At 39.2% G+C, this 20815-nt stretch overlaps 2 protein-coding genes across 16 annotated transcripts in view; one reads left to right on the top strand and one right to left on the bottom strand.

The window, feature by feature from the left end:
- TENM3 (teneurin transmembrane protein 3) overlaps positions 1–20815 on the bottom strand; it is a 2441918-nt gene that overhangs the window by 581279 nt on the left and 1839824 nt on the right. Inside the window, exon 1 of one of the 15 annotated variants that reach the window (XM_088793203.1) lies at positions 8541–8557. The exons of 13 other annotated variants lie outside the window; for them this stretch is intronic. The gene's annotated coding sequence lies outside the window, so the exon portion shown is untranslated. Of the gene's footprint in view, positions 1–7980; positions 8120–8540; positions 8558–20815 lie in introns of those variants that run through there. One more of the 15 variants, XM_074329869.2, reaches the window with a different exon arrangement.
- LOC141571055 (uncharacterized) lies at positions 6387–9643 on the top strand. Its single transcript, XM_088793216.1, has 3 exons — positions 6387–8655; positions 8857–9000; positions 9157–9643. The coding sequence occupies exon 1, from the start codon at positions 7530–7532 to the stop codon at positions 8370–8372; it is 843 nt and encodes a 280-aa protein (XP_088649342.1). The 5' UTR covers positions 6387–7529; the 3' UTR covers positions 8373–8655; positions 8857–9000; positions 9157–9643.

Below are 20815 nucleotides of genomic sequence, written 5' to 3'. Positions count from 1 at the left end.
AATCAAAACACTGTATATAAAACATTAAAGAAGTATTTTAACTTTAATAAAGTATTGATTTAATACTTTACATACTTTACATGTGTCTCTGCCACATATGTAATTTTTAAAATTAGTGACAAAGAAAACAATCGTATTGGAAAATCAAATTAACAACCCAACATTGTTTATAAATTGTTTTGTAATGCCAGAATCTTATCATTCAAAGATTGTATATTCCAGGACAAAAGTAACCACTTAAGGAAGAATTTTGTTTTATTTAATTTTTCAGTCACAGGAAACAGAATGGGATATTTTATTCACATTGACAAGAAAAACTATACGGAAGCATAAGTGAGGATTCAATTCTGGTTTGACAGGTACAATTTACCTACAAGTAATAACTTTAATTTTTGTTTAAATTGAAATTTATTTTAAATGCTAAATATGCTAGCACTTTCATGAGAGAAAGACAAGTCAAAATTAACTTAGAGTAGAAATATCAAGTTAGAAATATATTAGAGATGGAAAATGTCTGCTTTTGTTCTAATTTGAAGAAAACCAACCTGGCAGAAGTTCTCATCAGCCTCCACCCCTTTCTGAACCCAAATTCCTCAATAGCACTGTAAGGCAACAAACATATTCTTTTTTTTTCTAGAAGGTATGATTATTTTCAAAAGCTTTCCAATTCTTTTGGAATATTTCTTAATGTATTAGTGAACATGAAGAGGATTAATATTTCAGTTATTTTGATTGTGTCAAGTTATTCTCCAACTATTATTGATGCTATCATAAAATTCAGCAGTATCACTAAGAAGAACACTCTATTTTTGTGACAATCAAAAGACAAAATATGGTTGTTTATACTATAGTGTTTAATCCTTTATGATATTATGGTGAGTCACATTTCTATATTTGTTTAAATTAGATTAGTTATTATTTGCAATATTTTGCCTATATTTTTCTCATCATTACACAAAAATGCAAGTGAAAAGAGTTTACACTTTCAAATAGTCAATTCATTTTTGCTTATTCATATAGAAAAATGTAATAACACTGTTCAAGATGGTTTTTTGTTGTTGTTGTTCTTCAGAGGAAAAGTCACAGATTTGTTCTTTAAGAGCTATGGACTGACAGCTTTCTGTAGCTGGAAGTTATAAATTCTGAAAGAAATAAAATGTACAGCTGTCTTCTCCTGGTTTCATAATTATTTTAAATGACAAGACCTGTGCCAGCTTTCTTTTTTTTTTTTTTAAAGAAGAGTTATTTAAAAGAATCGCCCCTTGCCAATTTTTCCACCTACATGTTGACAAATTTCAAATTCTCTGATAAAAGTATTAGTATAGATGTAACACTTTAAAAGAGCATTTGGTAGACTAAGAATAAACAATAAGTATACTTTTCAATAGGTTTGCTTTTATAATTACGTAAAGAGACATATCCCAATAGTAACATATTTGCATGTGCTTCGTGCAAACCCATTAAAATACCTCATGCATTTCTCGTAAATGAAATTAATTTCAATCCTGTCTTATCACTCTGTGTATAACATACCGTTCCGTGTGCAGTCCAAGAACAGTAGCTCTCCTGAGATGCCATTCCCATTCTACTACAGAAGCCAGTGCTGGATATAACGGGGTGCTGGATCTTGAGGAAGGAGAACCTTTTCTTTGGAAATGTCCCTGCTATCACCTCCTCACACTGATAGGGGGTCCACCATTCCAATCAGAAAATATTAGTTGAACTTAACTCAAGATGAAATAATCCATTCCAATGACAAAAATAGCTTTTCTCCCCTTCTCTCCCCCGGGGAAAAGCAGGGACCACAAATTCACGTCACCCTACCATTTAGAAGTGCTTCAGAATCAGACTGAAGGAAGATAGTCATTATCAAGGTGTTATTTCTTTTTACATTGTGACAACGTGAAGAGGGATCATCACAAGAATTCTGGCAAGTGTAATTAATAATAGAAGAAATGACAGAATGACTACAATATATCGATTATGAGCCTTATCTTCAAAGATAAGTAACCCTGTAAGTTACTTCCTAAGTGATCTTTTAAAATAATTGCAGTGTTTTTCAAAAGGTCTCTCTATAAAATTTATGATAACATTTGGAATTAAGTTTTGGAATTTCTTGGATGAATTTTTTAAAAAACTGATGATGTTTATACTCACGTGCAGGGATCTAAAATGCATATACTTCAAAATGAAAAAATTTAGAAGTTAATTTTCTTCTGCACTTATCCAATTAACTTAAATGACCAAAACTGCCCTTTATACACTGCTTTTCCTATCAAACACACTGCTACACACAGAAAAAGCGCAGAAAATCTTTTTGTAAAAGATATTCATACTCATATTCTCTTTTCTTCCTCTCTTCCATTTCTTTATCTATCTTCTTTTAATTTTGAGGCAGAGACCCAGTAGACCCAGTTATAAAATAGCTGATTATTCTGAAATAATACAATCCTGCCCCGGGGCGAACTAAATCATATCATCCCCACTCCTCACCAACTTCTCTAATAGAAGTCAAAAGTATTTCACGACATTTGAAAATACTTTATGAACAAACAGCATCCCAGCATCCCACAGTAACTTTCACATAATTGAACTTGAAAATACAAGTGTGAATATACACACACTAGTTTTGTTTCAAAACACTTCATTTTCAGAAGGGATAATAATCTCTTTTTTGCATGCTCCAGAGTAAGCCAGAGGACTATAAACGTGGGGAAAATGATTGTTAAAACTGCCACATCTTCATAAGTGATTACCAACTCCTTAACTTGCAAAAAAGAATGTAACCATAGTTTGGGAAACTGACACTGTACTCGACATCGCTCTTTAACACATTAGACCCAGTTACTAGGATTTCTCATTGAGGTCGTAGAACTCAGTTAAGACTGCCACCTATCACAAACTTGTTTGAAAAGTCAGTAGTACCCCAGCCCTCATTCCTCTAAGGTTGCAAGAGTATCAACAGGGCAGTCAAGTTTCCTTTTTATTATCACTATATGATATGGTTTCAAACATTTCCTCATATGACTTACGAGCATGTTTGATGATACTGACATTAATTTGCACAGTGACTTATTTAAAGTAGAAAGAAGCAGATTTGAGTAGATTACTATCTTTTACTAGAATTCTAGGTAGCTATTTAATGACCCAGTCTCCTGAGTTATTTAATCAAAACCATTAAAAAAATTATCAAAATTCTTTCAAATGAATGAATCTTACTATACTTTTGGTGTATGGAATATATATATATATATACCAAAAGTACAGTAAGATTTTATCTATATATATAGATAAAATCTTATACAGATTTTATATATATAGATAAAATCTTATACAGATTTTATATATATATATAAAATCTTATACAGATTTTATATATATATATATATATATATATATAAAATCTTACAGCATGCTTGTATATTCTAACTGTTGACTAAATTAATGCTTTGAAAAATGACATTTTAAGTGCATTATTTTAGCATTTAAACCTGTTTTCAATGAATGTTTCTAACTGGAAAAACACTAATTCAATGTAAATAATCTATCATTACAGAGAAGAAAATTAAAATATAATAAACATAAAGCCTACCAAGTTTTTTTTTGTTTGTTTTTTTCCCTCCTGAAAGCAAAGAACAATGTCACTGTGGGCACTTTATATGTTCTATAAAGCAGTTACATCTTTATTTAAAAATCCTATACACTGTGGCTGGATTACAATATTTATGTATATTAACATTATATTCTATGCTTTTAACGTTTTGTTTTATTTTACTGAGTCTACAAACATGTATCACAGGAAGCAATGTGATATGGACCAAAGCCATAGGAAGTTTTAATGTCCATGGTGTTTTAGAAGAGAATAAAAAGCTGATGAAGCTGAGGCCGACTAAACGTAACTAAGAAACACGAACAAATATCACAGGGACAATAACATTTACCATCTTTCCAGGTTTCCAAAGAGGATAAAGAATTACCCCCTCATGCATTACATTTCATTATAAGGATTATACCCACCATCTTGTGAAATAAAGTTATAACGCATGCATAAGATGTAGAGCTATAAGTCTAAGAAATCCTTGAAAACCTCAACTAAAATGTTTCTTATATACAGAAAAGGGGGGGGGGACGGACACCGAGATGTATATTTATGGTTTTATAGCTTAAAGATCATAAAACCCTTTGAAGAGCAAGAAAATACACCTTGAGGCATATAGTATTGGGGGAAAAAAGGCTATTTTAGTTGAAAATGTATTAACGAATTGCTTCCTCATGTTTTATATAATTCTTAGAGAAAGTTCAAATGAAGTCCCAAAAAGATGTTTTACTTATGAGAAGCAATATTTTGAAACTCATACAAGCCATCACACTTGTTTGGAAACAAATGACTTTTTAAGATGTAGAAGTATTACTATCAATCACCAACAAGTTAATTCTACATAATAAGGCAGGTTTGGATGCAAACTGATCCATTGTGGAATGCTGTATCTAAAATTGATTACAACAGCACTCAAAATGAATGCAGCCCTCCAAACCACTTCTTTGCTCAGAAACATTAATCTCAATTAGAAAGAGAGCTTCATAATGGTAATGCTTGGTATAAAAAAGTATGAAATAAATCAGTTCTTATAAGACACAACAATTAATCAGTTTTGAAACTAAGAAGTTTTTTTTTGGTTGTTTTTTTGCCCAAAATTTCCATCAGGACTCTTAAAATAGCTGATATCTCCAAAATCAGGTTTTAAATATGTCCTAAAAGAAGCTTGTATCACATACTTTTTAAGACTTAGTTATTGAAACTTTTAAGTAGTCTTGCATTATTGTACTACCTTGTCAGTACACCTCTTTACTCTGAATACATGTTAAATGGTTCTCTGGAACTATCATTCCACTTAATAAAACAAATATGAACACTGACTTTCACTGAAGATTCAAAGGGATGTATAATTTGTTGTGAGTCAGAGTAAAAGTTTGATAGCAAATCACTGTATTATTTCCTGATACTCACTATCTAAGTAAAGAAAATATGGATATTTGACTACCAAATGAAATACGGAGTAGAGAAGTAACAAGCTATTGAACATACTTAACAGGTTTCTACAGCACATCTTCAAGAAAAGGGCAGACAATTCATTAATGGTGCTGAATACATTGGTTCACATAAGTATAATACCTTGATGACACTCCTCAGCCACCTAGAAATCAAATTTTTAAAGGATGAAATAAAGTTTAATAGAAAGGAGGTAATGCATTTATTAAAATAATCAACATTAATAAAGTAATTAAGTTGTCTTTACTGTGGTTTTATAATAGTCTATGACCGCTTTCTGACTTATTTCCCAGTACCATTCTAGGTAAGATAAACTTCAGCATTTCGAAACACACTTTCACAGCTATTGCAAAAACATCACTTTTTTTTTTTTGTACATCAAGTTCAAAGTTGATCAAGTATGTCTGATAGGTGACTCTACTCACACGGACATCCATACTCTTTCACCTGGTTTCTTATTGCCTGACTCTTTACAAAGAGAATAATTACTCTTGGCTCACAGAAGCAAAGCTAAGAAAGGCTAGCTTCAACTTGATAACTGGATTATTATTGTTTAGCTAGGTTTTCTTTCCGAATAAATTTAAAACTTTTAACTCTATTTAGGTGCTTTCTTCTATTCAAAGATAAGCATCCTCATCTTTCTTTGTCTTCACCCTAATAAGCAGGTTCCCTTTTCTAACCAAAGACTCGTGACACGCCTACAAGATCAGAGTAAGAAAACCTCTATAATTTACCTAAAACATTTCTTTCAAGGAAATAAACACAGCCATGCAAAATGATTCAATTTAGAAAAATAACTAGTCACCATTCTACTATAAACTTATCTTCTTTATTTTAAATAATCAAGCACTCCTCATTAGGGTCGATGTTCTCTGCTAACATTAATGTGACTGGCATAAGATACTAATATGTTTTCCAAATTTATAAGCACTGGCACAGTTATCAGTATATAAATACATTTTCAATACATATTGTATAGTATATGTAAAATATATCTGTCTTACTCAAAGGAACTACTTTTTCTTATAACATGTATTCTTTAAAAAATATCTAAAATAAAATGTATTTTCTATTAAGAAAAAAAACATACCTTTGAGTAAGATGAATAGTAAAACTCATGTAAGGAAAAAGGCAAGATTTTTAAGAAAATGCAACAGGAAGAGAAATACAATCCTGAAACACACAATAGAATAACTAAACTCATTATGAACCCCTATCTTTGAAGAATTTAGGAATAATTTGTGAATGCCATGACATTTTAAAGTGGGATTAGCAAGTCTTATTACTGAACTAACCTCTCACTCATAGAGCAAGAATTAAATATTTGCTCTGCATTTAGAATTACAAATCGAAAGTTTCTAGGCTCTTACAAGAATTTCATATTTTAGGAAATACCAGCTAGAAATTTTAGATAATTAAAAATGTATTAAGGAATGTACAGAGCAAGACTGTTGGTGTATTTGTAAAATCTTTTGTTTCAACCATAAAATCCATAATGAATTGTATACAGTTTCTCTCAGTTCTAAATTCTGTTTCTAATATGCTAGAAAGACTACAAATACTTCTCCAGATAGGCAGTTGGGAGGCAAGGGTGGAGATGTGTGCATCGTATTTTAAACAAATTCACTAAAAGAATCAAATCAGCAAGTTCTGTTCAGCGGCAATACCACCTTTACGGGTACTCTGCTAAGTTTTCCAAAGGTGCCAGCCCTGTCTTTTTTTTTTTTTTTTTTTCTTATGACAACAGAAAGGAAAGGTAATGCCTGAACATATTTCTATTTCTAGTGAAAAGACCACCCAGTGGATGATGCCAGAGCCTACAAATGTTTGACAAATACATTGTCAGAAGACAAGAAATAGAGTGTTATACAGAGACAGTCCCACTCTCTTGTATCCCAGCTGTCTGGGGCCATGTAAAAAAGTGCTTGGACAGTTCTCACACTTTAAGTTTCCTTGCTGTTACCCCCAAGTACATGGAAACTTTTCTCTGCCTTTAGATTATAATGCCTTCAAAAAACAAATGGATTTGCTGTATTACACAGTAGAATTACTTGGATCCCTTTCTCTGCAATAAGAATTAGTAGCAGGTTACCATTACAACTAAGGTGAGTGTTCAGCAGAGATCAGACCTAGCCCATTTCGATGTAAAATGTTGGAAGCTCCTTCTAATCCGTTGTAAAACACGATACAGATTTCGAATGAGTTACGACTCTTAAATCTGTAATTTTTAAAATGCCCACCCAGTTCAGAATATTCGTTTGTTTCAGCCCCATCACGAGTTTCCAGATCAAGTTTCAGTCGAGATCCACCAGTCCACAAACCACCCCAACCCCTCGTTCTCTTTCCTTCACTCCTTCCCAACTTGGCTCCCCGGTAGTTAGAGAAGCCTCGTTTCCACTTCCCCGGGAAAGTGGTGACGTCCCAGGGCTTCCCGCTCGCTGGATGCCCCACAGGATCTTGTCAGACACCTTCTCAGAGTATGTGGTTCCCCACCGCAGAACTGGGGATCACTCAGATCAGAACAAGAGAGGCTGGGCTCCCTGCCCCCACTGAGCGCCCAGCTTCTGAGCTGCCTTTCTCGGGGAACCGGGAGCCGGGTGGTAATCAGGGCGCGGTGCCCAGCTCCTCGGGAGAGAGGCCCCGGCGAAGTTCCCACCTGAGCAGGCAGCCAGAAGTGTCAGACGCGTGGGAGGGGCGGGGACACAGAGGCCGGGAGCTGGGAGGCCAGACCCCGGGAGGCTGCGCGCTGAAGAGATGCTCCTGGGCCACCAGGACTGGCCAACTTGCTGCTGCCTCGCAGGACAGCAGAGAGAAACGCGCCGCCATCCGAGGCTGCTCCGGCCCGCCCACCCTCCCGCTCCGGTGCCGCAGCCGGGGCACTAGGACCACAGAAAGGAAGGAGGGCGCGCCGGCGGCGGCACCGCACTTACCGCGCTCTGCTCGCCCGCGCTGCCCGCTTGCTACCCGGCCGCCACCGCTGCCGCGTCCACCCGAGCAGCGCGCGCACACACACCACTTGGCCAAATTCAAAGGAGCCGGGCGCACGGGGGGAGGGGGCCCAGCGCCGGGAGCGGAGTGGGGGAGACTGGGGGAGGATACAGGGAGGGGGAGAGAACAGCAAGTGTTACAACTTCCTTCCCTGCCCACCGCCGGGCCTCGGGGAGGGCAGCGCGCGCTGAGCGCCAATGAGTTCACTTTCTTTTTCTCCCCCGCGCTCTCCCCCTTTCTGTTCTCGCCGGCCCCTCAAGTCTCCTCCTTGGCTGCTAAGGCCCGGCTGGAGTTTTCGGTTCTCGGCCTCGGAGCGGGAGGATGGAGGCGGTGAGGGAGGAGGAAGAGGGAAAGGTGAGGAGGCGAGCGGGGCGCTGTGCCAGGGAGCAGCATCCAGGACCTTAATTGTGTGACTTGGGGACGCGCCGGGCCGAGTGTGCCCGAGACCAGGCGCGTACACGTGTCCGTGTGTGTGAGTGTGGGAGAGAGGAGAGGAGCCTACCATGCGCTTCCCCCAGTGCGGATCGCGGGAGAGCCCAATCCCAGGGCGAGCTGGACCGCGCTCTGATCATTTATAATCCTTGTCTCCTCCACTCCGCCGCTCGTCAAGATGACAGGTACTTTATTTCTTCTTCTTTATTCAAAAAAAAAGAGATTCCGCGTTTACTGCCTTTTTCTGTCAGATGGGATTTGCCGGACTGAACCACGTTCGCTGCCCCTCCCTCCCTCCCCCCTCCGGGCCGCGTCGGTGCAGGGAAAGCACCGAGGCTCCCATGCTGTGACCAATCAGTGCATCTACTACTCTTGCCGTGATTTAGGGGTCATCCATGAATAACACTTCACGCTGATGAATGGCTCTTGCCGGCTTTCGGCTCTGATGAGGGGTCTGCCCGCCGCTGATTGCAAACACTAATGAACTTACAGCGCCATTTGAAATTCACACGCACCAACAAAGTGCGCGGGTACGTGCAAGGGGGTCTGTCCTTTTCTTCTCCCGATGGGAGGCAGGAGGAGTAGGGGAAGGGGCGGGTAATTGCTTTGGACCTAAGTGGAAACGCTTGTATGTGTAATCAAGCCTCTAACCTTCTTAGAAAACTACTTTTCTTGATCTTCCATAGGGTGGGCATTCCAGGTCAGCTGAGTCACCCGAGGAGGTGGGAGTGCAAGACACTGCCGGGAAGATGGATTCTGAGGCAGAAGGGTGTAATTAAGGACTTCCAACCCCAGTAGGCGGCCCGTCCTTTACACAACCTCTGAAAATGACCTGTGCCTTCCCTTCCAGAGTGTCCTCTCCTCCGAGACTGAAAAGCGCAAATGACCTTCGAAAGGGGAAGGGGACTCTAAACACTCAGACTTTCTTACAAGCTCTCTGGGCACTGTCGTAGAACAAGTGTCCGCTCTCGGGTTCAAGCACCACGACCTCCTACAAGCACGCACTGGCCAGAGGACGGAATCTGGAGTCCTCTAAAGTGTCCACACCTTTCTTTCTCTTCCCACCCCCCTCAACCCCTTCTCTCCCTCCCTCCCGTTTCCTTCAGATTAGCAGTGGAACAGCTGCCCTGACTTTGCTTGGGAGGAAATAAAAGTTTACTGCTCTGCACAAGACACTGTCACTTTCTGCACATTTAAGTTCCCTCCGAAACTCTGGCTCCCGGCTACGCAGCCCCAGGCCCCCTGACGTGAGGTATGCCCGCCAGGAGTAGCTAAAAGTCGGCTCCCCCACTTTGGAACATTCAACCCCGTGACCTTTGCGGAGTTGCTCTCTGTCTCTTCGCCCCTCTGGAACCTGCGGGCACCTTTCAATTCCAGGACTGGGCGGAGGCTGGGCTGGGTGGGGCGTGCGTGCGCGCTTGGGAAGGACTAGCGCAGGTGGCTTCTTTAGGGGTGAAGGAGCTTATCCCCCCGGGGTAGCTGATAATCAGTGTACCCCGCGGCCCGGGCTGCCGCAGACCTGTCCTTTGAAGCGTAGCAGAAGGGCTAGTGGGCTCTGAGCCTTTCTATTCCACCTCCCACCCACAACTTCAGAGCAGGAGATTCCAACAACCGACACCGAACCTCACTCGGGCCGGAAGGAAATACGCTTGCGTTTGTAACTAAGTGCAGAACAAGACAGAGACGAAGCGCTCGGAAAACAAAAACAATGCCTCCTAGGAATGCCTGAGCCTTCATGATAGACTTTCTCCAAAGTTTGGGGTAGAATGGACCAGGAGAATCCCTGAACTTGAATTAGTGTGCCCAGTTCCACAATCTGAGTTCCCGAAGTTGCTTAAGGGACCCCGCGCACTGGGAAGGAAGCTTTGAGTATCGCTGATATGTGAGCAATACGACCCGCTCCGGGACTGACAGTGACACCAAGCACCACACACGCACAGCCTTGCTGGAGGAAGCTAGAGTCACCCTGGGGTGGGTCCCTCTCCTTCCTGCCAGGTGTTTCTCACACTTGAAAAAATAAGGCGGTGGGGGCAGATTGATTATTACGTTTCCCTCATTCTAGCCATTCTCATGTTAAGAAAACGTGTCTATTATGAAGGTATTCCTCTGATTACACGACCAGCACACAAACTACTTAGAATTAGCATCTCTGTCATGATCATAAGTAAATTTGAAGGGCGTTTCATAAACCACGTTTGTGGCCCAGTTTCCACACACACACACATTTGAAAACATTTAAACACTGTTTAAAACTTTTCTAAGTGTCAAAGTAACACTCTTCCTTGCTCTTCTGTTCCTTGCTATCTAGGAATACACGGAAAAAGAGAAAACAACTCTGCCCCATCCTAGAGTCCACACAGAAGAGCAGGGAGTTGGGGTGAGGCAGGTGGCATGTTTCTTCTTTTCAGCTCTTTTTTCCCCCTAGAACCCTCATTATAGCTAACGCTGGTGATATGCTTAGGAAACAATAGGACTCATAAAATTTAAAAATGGTAATAAATCTTGGAGGCTGTCTGTAGCCCAGCTCGTTGTTACATGATATTCAAAGTTTTTCAGTATGTGATGCTGAACATTCACACTAATTGGATGCAATACAGACAAAATACTGCAGAACTCCTCCTTAATCCGGCTCTGTGCACTCTACGCAAAGCATCATCGCTAGTGGACAAGGCGCGCAGGTGACCTCCTCACCAACTGCATGTGGAAGACGCAGCCTGAAATCCAGTATATGTGTGTTAAATTTGGGTCTTTGCGGCTATATTATTATTTTTTTCCCTCTCGAACAAAGAAGTTCCATCATTTGAGGCCATTAGGAAAAGCTGACGTTGTACAGTGCCAAACTATAGCATACTCTTTCTCCAAATGCATCCCTGGAAAGCAGAGAGGCAGCTTGCTAAGTGACCATCAAGCTTTTTGCCTTGTTGAGCCGTTGTCGTGGGAGGGCAGAGATGGTGGGTTGCTCACGCCGGTGCCCTTGGCGGGAGAAGAAATGCAAGACGTCGCTATCTGTTCCCCAAACCTCTGGCTGTTCACTGCAAACTGCCGGGCTCTGCGGGTGCCTTTGCCATGTTAACGCAGCTGGTTGTGAATGGGATAATGGGGCCGAGCTGGCGGCATCGTGTTCCCGTAGGGACCCCCTTGTCACACTGATATGCAGTTCTCAAAAAAAAAAAAAAAAAAGCGTTGCAGAGCTCCCTTCGCAGCCCCCACCCCCACTCCAGGAAATGCCTGCCTGCAGCCTTTGCAAGAAGCCTCTGAAAAGTACTGGCAGGAAGAAGAGAATGGGCTGAACCACCGGACTCACTTTGGGGTTAGGAAGGATCTGACAGTGCCATCAGGACTGGGGTGGGGTGAGAGAGAGATGGGCTCTTCTGCTGCTGAGGCAAGGGCAACAGCACCTGTTTGGCTGGTCTATTAACATCCGTGTCGTTCCCCTACTGAAGGTGATGCTAGTCTGTTTCAGTCATCATTGCGTGGGCTATCCTTGGACGCTGTTTTTCTGGGGACTGTCCGTTTTCTCTTCCAGTCCAAGATCCAGCTGAAGGGGCTGGGTGGCAGCTGTACTGGCCTCCCTCCCGTGGGGAGCAGGGGTCCCAAAGCCCCTTTCTCTTTTGACACATGGGGCTTTCACGTGTGCAGAAGGGGAGTCCCAGGGTTAGGCAGGTAGGAGGCTCTCCAAGGAGGCTCTTGGACACCGCTGGACTTCATAGATAGTCTTCCGACTTATGACATCTGACATCTACTCTAGCAAACAGGAAAGTGTTGCCTGACTGCGAAGGGGTGGGGGTCATAAGGTGGTGGGGTGCTGGTGGCTAAACAAGGGCTACAACCCCTTCCACAAATGGCGCTTTAAGTGCTAATGAAGAAGGGAGAAATGACTGGGGGTGGGTGGGAGGGGTGTGTGTGTGTGTGTGTGTGTGTTTGAAGCTCAGGCACTCAGACCTTCCAGCTCAGACCTTGAAACAATGAGGAAAGCCAGTAATCTGCATATGTCCAAAAAGAGGTTACCTCTCAACTGCCAACAAATGATGGGCAGCTTAAAACAGAGGCTCAAGTCACAGAGGAAATCCCCAGTTCTAGGCACCTGTAGTGTGGAGGTTAACCACATCACTTTGCATGTGGCGAGCAATTCACTGGGACACTTTACAGCACTAGAACTGAACTTTTCCATAAAAGTCTCTCAAGTAGCTCTATCATGATTATCAGGTATTTGGGGTGTTTTGCTTCCCCCATGCAAAAAATGTTCTAATTTCATCACTGACAAAGTCATAAAATTAAATGACTGTTTGTAGTGGAAAATGTGCTTTACCTGAATTAAAGCAAGAGAGCTCTCTCGCAATGAACAGGCATTTTGGAGCCACCAAGTGAACTGGTGATCAGACAAACCAACCTCTAAATGGGACCATGCTTTTCCAGTACATTAGTTTGTGTTTCACTGTGTAAACCGAGCCTCCACGTGGCTCTGACCTTTAGTGAAAACGCAGTTGTGGGGCACAATCCAACTGCTGACTTGGTTTTGCTTAAACCTCATAAAAGAGCCGCTTCCCTGAAGGATTTTAAACAGAGGCATCTTTTCCACATGTGGCACTTTCAATTGTGGTTTAACTCCATATATGTGTTTCAAACATGCCATACTCTTATTCCACACTAATAGATGCAACTTTCATCATAGCTATCATGGAGTGCCTTTCCAAATCTCGTATTTTCTATAAACAACTTTTAGTAAGTCATTAAGGTATGTAGTATATAATGTATGTAAGATAGAAGTATGTAGTATATTTAAGGTAAGCACTAGCTGTTGGCAAAGTTTATCAGAAATTAGTGAAACAGGACAATTTTGTTAATAACACAATGTACTTTAGATATTTCAGGATCCAGTCTATAAGTTAACTTGTAAACAGAGGTTAAAAAAATAGTCACTAGGTGACTATAAGTTGGGGTGTTTTGCTTCCCCTAGTGACTATAATTCAGTGTCCAACCCATGGAATATGTCCTCATTTTCCAGAAGTGCCCTACTCCTTTTGCCTACTCCTTCATCTGGGATGTCCTGTACTTTCAGTTTCTGGAATGCCGACTTATTAAAGCACCTATTAATAAGCACTCCCTTAGAAGTGCTTCCACTGTTATTTTCTATATGTCATAAATGATGGCGCTGGTTCTTTGTTTTGTGTGGGCCTTTTCCAATAGCTGAGAGCTCCTGCAGTGCTGTCGCTTGCCCTTATTCCTCCTTGAACCCCACGGGGTCTAGCAGAAAGGGCTGCCACACAGAAGATGCTCAATAAATAGGTGTTGAATGAATGAGTAAATACATGAATAAACATTTTCAATGAATTCAGTCATTCTTACTTTCTATTGAAAAAAAAAGGCTATGTCACAAATAAAATTGACTTTGAAGATACTATACTTATTAATTTCTGCCTATCAGTTTTATAATGGCACATAGTTTAAAAATTCTAGTCATGACACCAAGCCACATCAATTTACCCCTGAACTTGGTTGACTTTTCTCTGAACCATAATTTGAAGTAACGACAAAAATAACGGGAAAAGGCAAAGAAATAAAATTTTGTTTTCCCCTTTTGCAGTAAGATGTAGCACTTACTGAAATATGGAAAAATTTGTAATTAAGCACCTATTAAATGCCGATCCTCTAAGTATTTTCTATGAAATATGACATTATTTATGAAACCCTTATTGTTTTCCGAATTTCCTTTGGATTTTTAATGGTAAGAAGTGTAGAGTCTAAGATGACTGCTTTTCATTTCTTCAAGACAAGGGTTCAGCTGGTATTGGGGAAACAATCCCTGTTTGTTCCTGTCTGCTCAGGAGGACTGTTTCTAATTGATCTGGCATGGAATTTAGTCGGAGATGTGTATGTTGCAATCGAAGCACAGAGCCTGTATGCTTTGTAAAGTGATAACCATATGGGCCTTATTTGAAACATTTGAGGATTTTCGACATTAACCTGGGTGAAACTGAGCTATAAATTCAACTCAAATGTATACGTCCTGACAAATTCATCATCACTTTGGATAGATCAACCCGTGTCCCCCACAGAGTAATAAAGATGATGACCGCTTATCACAAATGCAAAGGCTCGTCATGATAAAAGTACCATAATGTTGTACTTTGCACTGTTTCAATGCACATTGCCGACATTAAGCAGACATTTTCTACTGTTATCACTTTCAGGAGAATGGAAATGTTTAAAAATGATCTCTGGGTAAAGAAAAGCATATATAGTTAAATCTATTTCCTCTTACACTATTTTCAAGTGCACTTCACTATCATCATGAAGATTTAATTAAGCAAGCTCAGCTAAGCTAAAAAGCAAAGTGGCTGGAAGTTACTACTTATGGAAATGTCTTCAGGACTTCTACAAAATAATGTATTTACTATTCTTCATTTAGTGACCTGAGCCCTCACTGAAGGTCAAAAATACAACAGAATTTGAGAGCTCCCTTCCCTGATTTCTGAATTTCGAACCTAGAGTTTACACTTTATTACAGATAATAGTACTAAGTTATGGATGTTGATGGTCCTTCCCTTGCAGCTTTAAATTGCCTTGAAAAAGATACAGTTTCTTTAATTAAAAAAGCTGCACAGAACTAATCCCTCTAGCTGAAAAAAGAAAAGTTTTAAGCAATCTCTTTCTGCTCTGAGAGAGAAAGGCAGACAATACCATAACAGATCAGAAACATAAGCTATAGTGTGCAGCCAGGAGCACAGCAGGGAAGTGAATACTGCTCCGACTGTGTCATTTTTTAATCCCCCATCCCAGTTTTCCCCGTCTGACCTCATGCTGAGATGAAGTTATCACAGAAGACAGCTTTACTCTCACCAATGAATCCAACCCTGGGTCTGTATTATCCTTAGCAGATCAAAACACCGCTTTCATCAAATAGCATTATCTGCATAAAAGGCATGCAATTGCCCGATAATTTCACCCAAACTATGCTATTCATTTAAAGGACAAGAAGAGAAATGTAATTCATTCCTTTTGGGGGGTGGCGGAGAAGAGTGAGACTTGGGGAGAGGCAGAGGCTAGAGAAGCTAATGTACCCCCTTCCCTCATGGGAACTTTTCTGTTTTTAACACAAAATCCCAAGAAAGGGTCCATTTAAAAGTTCCCCTATGCCTGCGCTTTAAGATTAATCGTTGGAGCAATTTGGTGCAGTTTGAGTGACAAAAGTGTAAGTTGTGTAGAAAACTGGCAGTGAGAAATTACAAAGCTTGCTGATGTCATTAGCCATGCTTCCCTGAACCCCAATAAAAACATCGAATCCACTAAAATTGGAAAAGCATAAGAATTAGCTGAACAATTGGATGAAGTTTAACACAACGCTCTATGGAGGGGGGTGTTCTTACTGGAAGATCTTTCTATGCATTTTGAGAAGTTTGAATCCTTAGATTGGGAAGACAAAGACTATTCACAATTTGGGGTTGATATTTTGAAGAATATTTCAGAAATCTTAGGAGTAAAGACTAGCTTTAGTCTCCTTCAGATTTGTCCCCCACCCCATTTTATGTTTAAACCATGTTCTCACTTGCATTGCAGACTGTATAAAATGTTTTAATGGGCTTCTCTTTAACGGACCTAACTCCTTACTGAGTGACATCAGTTGTTTTGCTCAAGGTATCATGATAGGTTAGAGCAATCAGATGAAATCATTTGTGTCAAGTAAATGGAATTACTAAGAAGTACTAAAATCTCCATGTGGGTGTGGGAGACCCATTAGGTATATGTTAATATCCTTCTAATATGGATTACTCACCATAATTTTAATGATTAAGTTTAAAAATGTAAATCATCTGCTCAGTCCTTTCAGAATTTACTCTGTAAACTGACACTGTACAGAATCCAGATTAATCTCTACCCTTCCATCACCCAGACAACATCTGTGCCCAAAAATGTGTAGGACAAATGATCAGAACTATTTGAAAAAGAACATTAAAATGCTTCAAATCGGAGGTGAGAATTCTCCTGGAAATTCATGAAACAGGTGAAGGGGCGATAATTTTTCCCCTGAAAGACACTGGTTCTACAAAAAATTAATCATAGCACTACTATTTGTCATCATTGGCATTTTAATTACATGAGTGTGTTTTCCAAAGGATTTAAGTGTAATTAATAGGTATTTTTTTCATACTAAATTCCTGAACCTACAAGTCAACACTAAAGTGCTCTCAGAGTAAAAGTCTATATAGATATATGGTCTGCTCAGTAGTAAATTGGAAATTCATGTTTCCAAAATATAGCTTCATGACATACAAATTATCTTAAATGTAATATGATTAAGCATTAAACTATGGTATTTCCCTGACTTTAATGACAGTACTATTTTCATGTCAAACTTGATTACAAGAACCAGCTTTCAGAGTGAACTTTTTAAAATCCCAAATCATTAACAGATCATTGAAGGTTCAGTCTCACAAAACTTCTTGTCTGTGAACTATCAACTAAAGACATATAAGTAGAGAGGTGTTTCACATTTTGCTCTGTGTGTGTGTGTGTGTGTGTGTGTGTGTGTGTGTGTGTGTGTGACTGATTTTAGAAGTCACCTTTCTATCTGAAAGTGCTGGAAGATATAAGCTATTTACGTCATCCATACAACTGCTACTCTCACCACACGCACATGTGACACAATTCATCCTCATACATTATTTCTCAAAAGAGTAAAGCATACCATGGACCGCTGTACTCATTTGAAATGGAGATAGTGAGACAAACAACTTCCTTCAGACTTTAGAAAATTTAAATCCAACACTGGAGTTTGTTATTTTATTTCTTCTTTACTTCCACTCCAAGTCTAGGTTTGACTCAGAACTGATTTCTCTCAGAGACTGAAACTGGATCATTCATAAATCCAGACTTCAGAAGTAAATTAGATCACAGTCATATGAGTTGGTGTCTGGAAGTCTAAGCAATCATCTTCACAGGGCATGGCATCGTTTGTTTTAAAAATGACACTAAACACAGCCCTACTTTCATGGTAAAAGCTTCCCATTTAAATGGGGCAGAAAAAGGTATTTCTAACAACATTTTAGGTATTCTCTTGACTGAAACTTTCGTGTACTTTGCTTACACTCCATTAAGACGGCAAAGCCTGGTTTGCTTGCAGTGTGAAGAATTCCTAAGAGGAGAGAGTTGTAGATTAAGGTCATGAAATGGCTAAAGGACTCAGACTGGAATAAAGCAAGTTCTGACAGGCTGCATGAGTCTGATATTTAGTCTCTCTGATGAAGATGTAGCTCTGGGTTTGATATGTTTTAGGGAAAAAAATGCAAGAAGCCAGGCATTTCTCAAGCAGACTGGGAGAAAGCAGAGTCTGGGCTGGGCAGAGTGAGCATCCAAATTTCTCTTTCTGTTAACCTAACACTTCTTTCCTAGCCCAAATCCAGTGCTTTTAATCCACAAAATCTATGAAAGACCAGGATGCACCTTCCCCTCTTTTATCCTTGGATAAGATAGCTAAGGAAAAAAAAAAAGTAGGCCATGAGAAGATTATGAGCTAAGAGTCTATAAAGAGGGAGGAAATTGGCAGAGAGAGAATCTGAGTTAGGGGAAAGAGAAGGGAGAACAAGCTTAAAATGAAGACAAACTATGAGGACGCTAGAAGGGAAAGAGAGTGCATGTGAGGTTCCAAGGTTAGAATCCTGGCTTAATGGAGCTCTGCATCCATCTCTTGTCTTTCTATTTACACGGATGAGTGACAATTGGAAATTTGCCTCAGGAGTTTACAGTGTTACTTGGAAACTAGAGTTAAATCAGGCTATTGTACAAGTCACATTAATTTTCAAACTTATTAGAAATCAATATTTCTTATATGTTGAAGAAGATATTGATAATAAAGAGGTTCTCTGTTGAAGATTATCTTGATAACAAACAGGCTGACAAAATCTGTGGTAGTCCTAGACCAATTCACCTGGAGGACCTTAACAAAATATACATTCCTGGGCCTACCTCAGCTCTATGGAATCAGAATCTCCAAGGTTAGAACCAATAAATTAGCATTTTTAACAAGCCTTCCTGAGCATTCCCTTGCACAGGGAAGTATTGCCCTGGGCGAAATATTTTGCATAAAGTAAATAGATATTTCAGTGTTTATTATTAGCCTATTAAAAAGAAGCTGTTTCAAATAAATCCAGTCGAATTATTTTCAAAAGTGACACATTCTCATTTAAGAAAAAAACAAAATTCACAAAATGAACAGGGTGAGAATATCTGTCTGAAGAAATTCCAGCTGAAAGTTCAGTGACACCTAAAAATTAGACTTGGAATCATCCTTTCTAAGGGTAATAAAATCAATAAGGTATACATTGAGGTTGCATTTTCTATATATCTTAATAGTTGGATCATTGGGTACAATTTTTTGCTGACAATATTGTTCAATATTATACGTATGATTCTAAAATTATATAGATTTTAAATGAATCTTTAAATATGGATTGTTTCTGTTTATTATCATAAATTAAAGAATTCTTTGTGTGAACTGGAATAGGAACTAACTGATCATGTTACAGCTTTTGACAGAAATCAAGAATAAACACATCCAAAAAATTAAAAGCTTCATATGGAAGCTAGGCATTTACAGGTCAGCATCTCACGCTATTTCTAGGATGGTTTTCAGAAGTACTGCTCATGCTGAAAGCCCTTACATTTTTAACACAAAGCATTACCTACCCTGTCATCATCACTATCACTTCCTTCTTTTGCAATTACTTGTCTCTATTATTGTATGTAAGAATGTCATCCTGTTTTCTCTTACATTACCCATTTAAAGTTCTTATTATGAAGACTGGGAAAAACATTCAAATAAGTCTTGCTTTTTACATTGTCTCAACTACCTCGATTACCACGAGTATACCTGGTGCTCATTCTTCTCTCTCTCCTCCTCCTGACTCACTTTGCCTGCTCGTGGTGCTTCTTGCAGACAATGTGCTCAGCATATTAACATTCCTTATCTCCTGTCATTTCATAACACATCAAAAATAGTTACTATTACCTCCCCCATTTTAAAGATGAGTCAATTGAAAAACAAGTAATTTGTCTAATGTAAGTGGAAGAGGCAGGATTAATGACAGATTCCAGAGCCCAAACATTTAACAATAACACCTATTTCCTCCTTATTGGAAAGAGGAGGAATAGAACCAGCTGTAATCATAAGTTAGTTGATATTTTGTACACACATATAACATCATGTACACACAGAAATACAAAATTCAATCTTAATGAAAGAAATGCCTCTCAAAACATATACACACACATACCTAAGAAAATTCCACAAAGAAAACACCCATTTTGTTGCTTGAGTCTGTTTTTGAGAAGTTGTTTTATAATGTTGAAAATCTTGAACTTGACAAAACTTTCAGTCTTCTTCTACAGCAACATTATTCACCTTTCTTTATTTTATGTGTTGTACAATAAAATTGCCCCCAATCTAACATATTTTATAATTCCTTTATATATTTCTTTAAGCAAAATTACTGCAACCATCAGCATGTATTTTAAAGTGTTGCTTTAAGGCTAAACTTGCAGATCTCTTCAGAATGATGGTTCTCTTTTCAAAGATTAATAAATACAGGATAGAGTTAAACCACTGTGAGCTGAATGTAGTTTGGGGATGATAAACCTTTGTGACTCTGACAAAACATTTCCAGGAAGACTATAGCTGCTCCACTGGCCTCTAGCTTGTAGAAATTGATAATCTCCTTTAAAGGACCAGGAAAGATAAAGAGAGTGAATTGTAAGCTTGCTGTTACTTGAAATTACAAATCATTGAAAAACTGTCCATGAAAACACCTTAGGGAGTAAATGTGGATAATAATGGTTTATATGTGGTTGCAAAACAATAATGAACCTGTCTAGTCAATTGTTCTCAATAGCAATAGATCACACTAGAAGGCAAAATACACATTCCTATTGACCCCTTGTGCATTCTGTTACTTTTCATTCTTGTGACTTTTGAATGGTTTTCTTTTATATTTAACCATGCAGTGGTGGATTAACCCTAAAATTATTACCCATAACTCTTCCTAAAAGCAGAATTAATATAAATAACTGAAACTGGAGTAGAAAATAATCCCATTATCTTTGCTTCTTTATGGATATGATATATTATGATGGGAGAATTTTTCTAGAAAGGACTTAGTGAAAAAACAGACTCATATTCATAAATCAGAATAGAAGTGAACTATGGCCTGATCTCACTTTATTAACTTCGGTCATCATCATAATGGATGCATATTAGTACAGATAAACATATTTTATCCTGATCTGTAAAGACTGGTAAACTATTATATGATTGATTGTACTGGGCACATTAATTTTACATGTATGGACATG

Source organism: Rhinolophus sinicus, chromosome 16 (genome assembly GCF_057876585.1).
Source record: "Rhinolophus sinicus isolate RSI-liver-muscle chromosome 16, RSI-T2T, whole genome shotgun sequence".
NCBI lineage: Eukaryota > Metazoa > Chordata > Mammalia > Chiroptera > Rhinolophidae > Rhinolophus > Rhinolophus sinicus.
The sequence above is the reverse complement of the archived record's forward strand: the minus strand, read 5'-3'. Positions and strand labels throughout refer to the sequence as shown.

Excerpts from the sequence above, each read along its gene's own strand:
- LOC141571055 (XM_088793216.1), top strand. The coding sequence starts at position 7,530 with ATGTGGTTCCCCACCGCAGAACTGGGGATCACTCAGATCAGAACAAGA.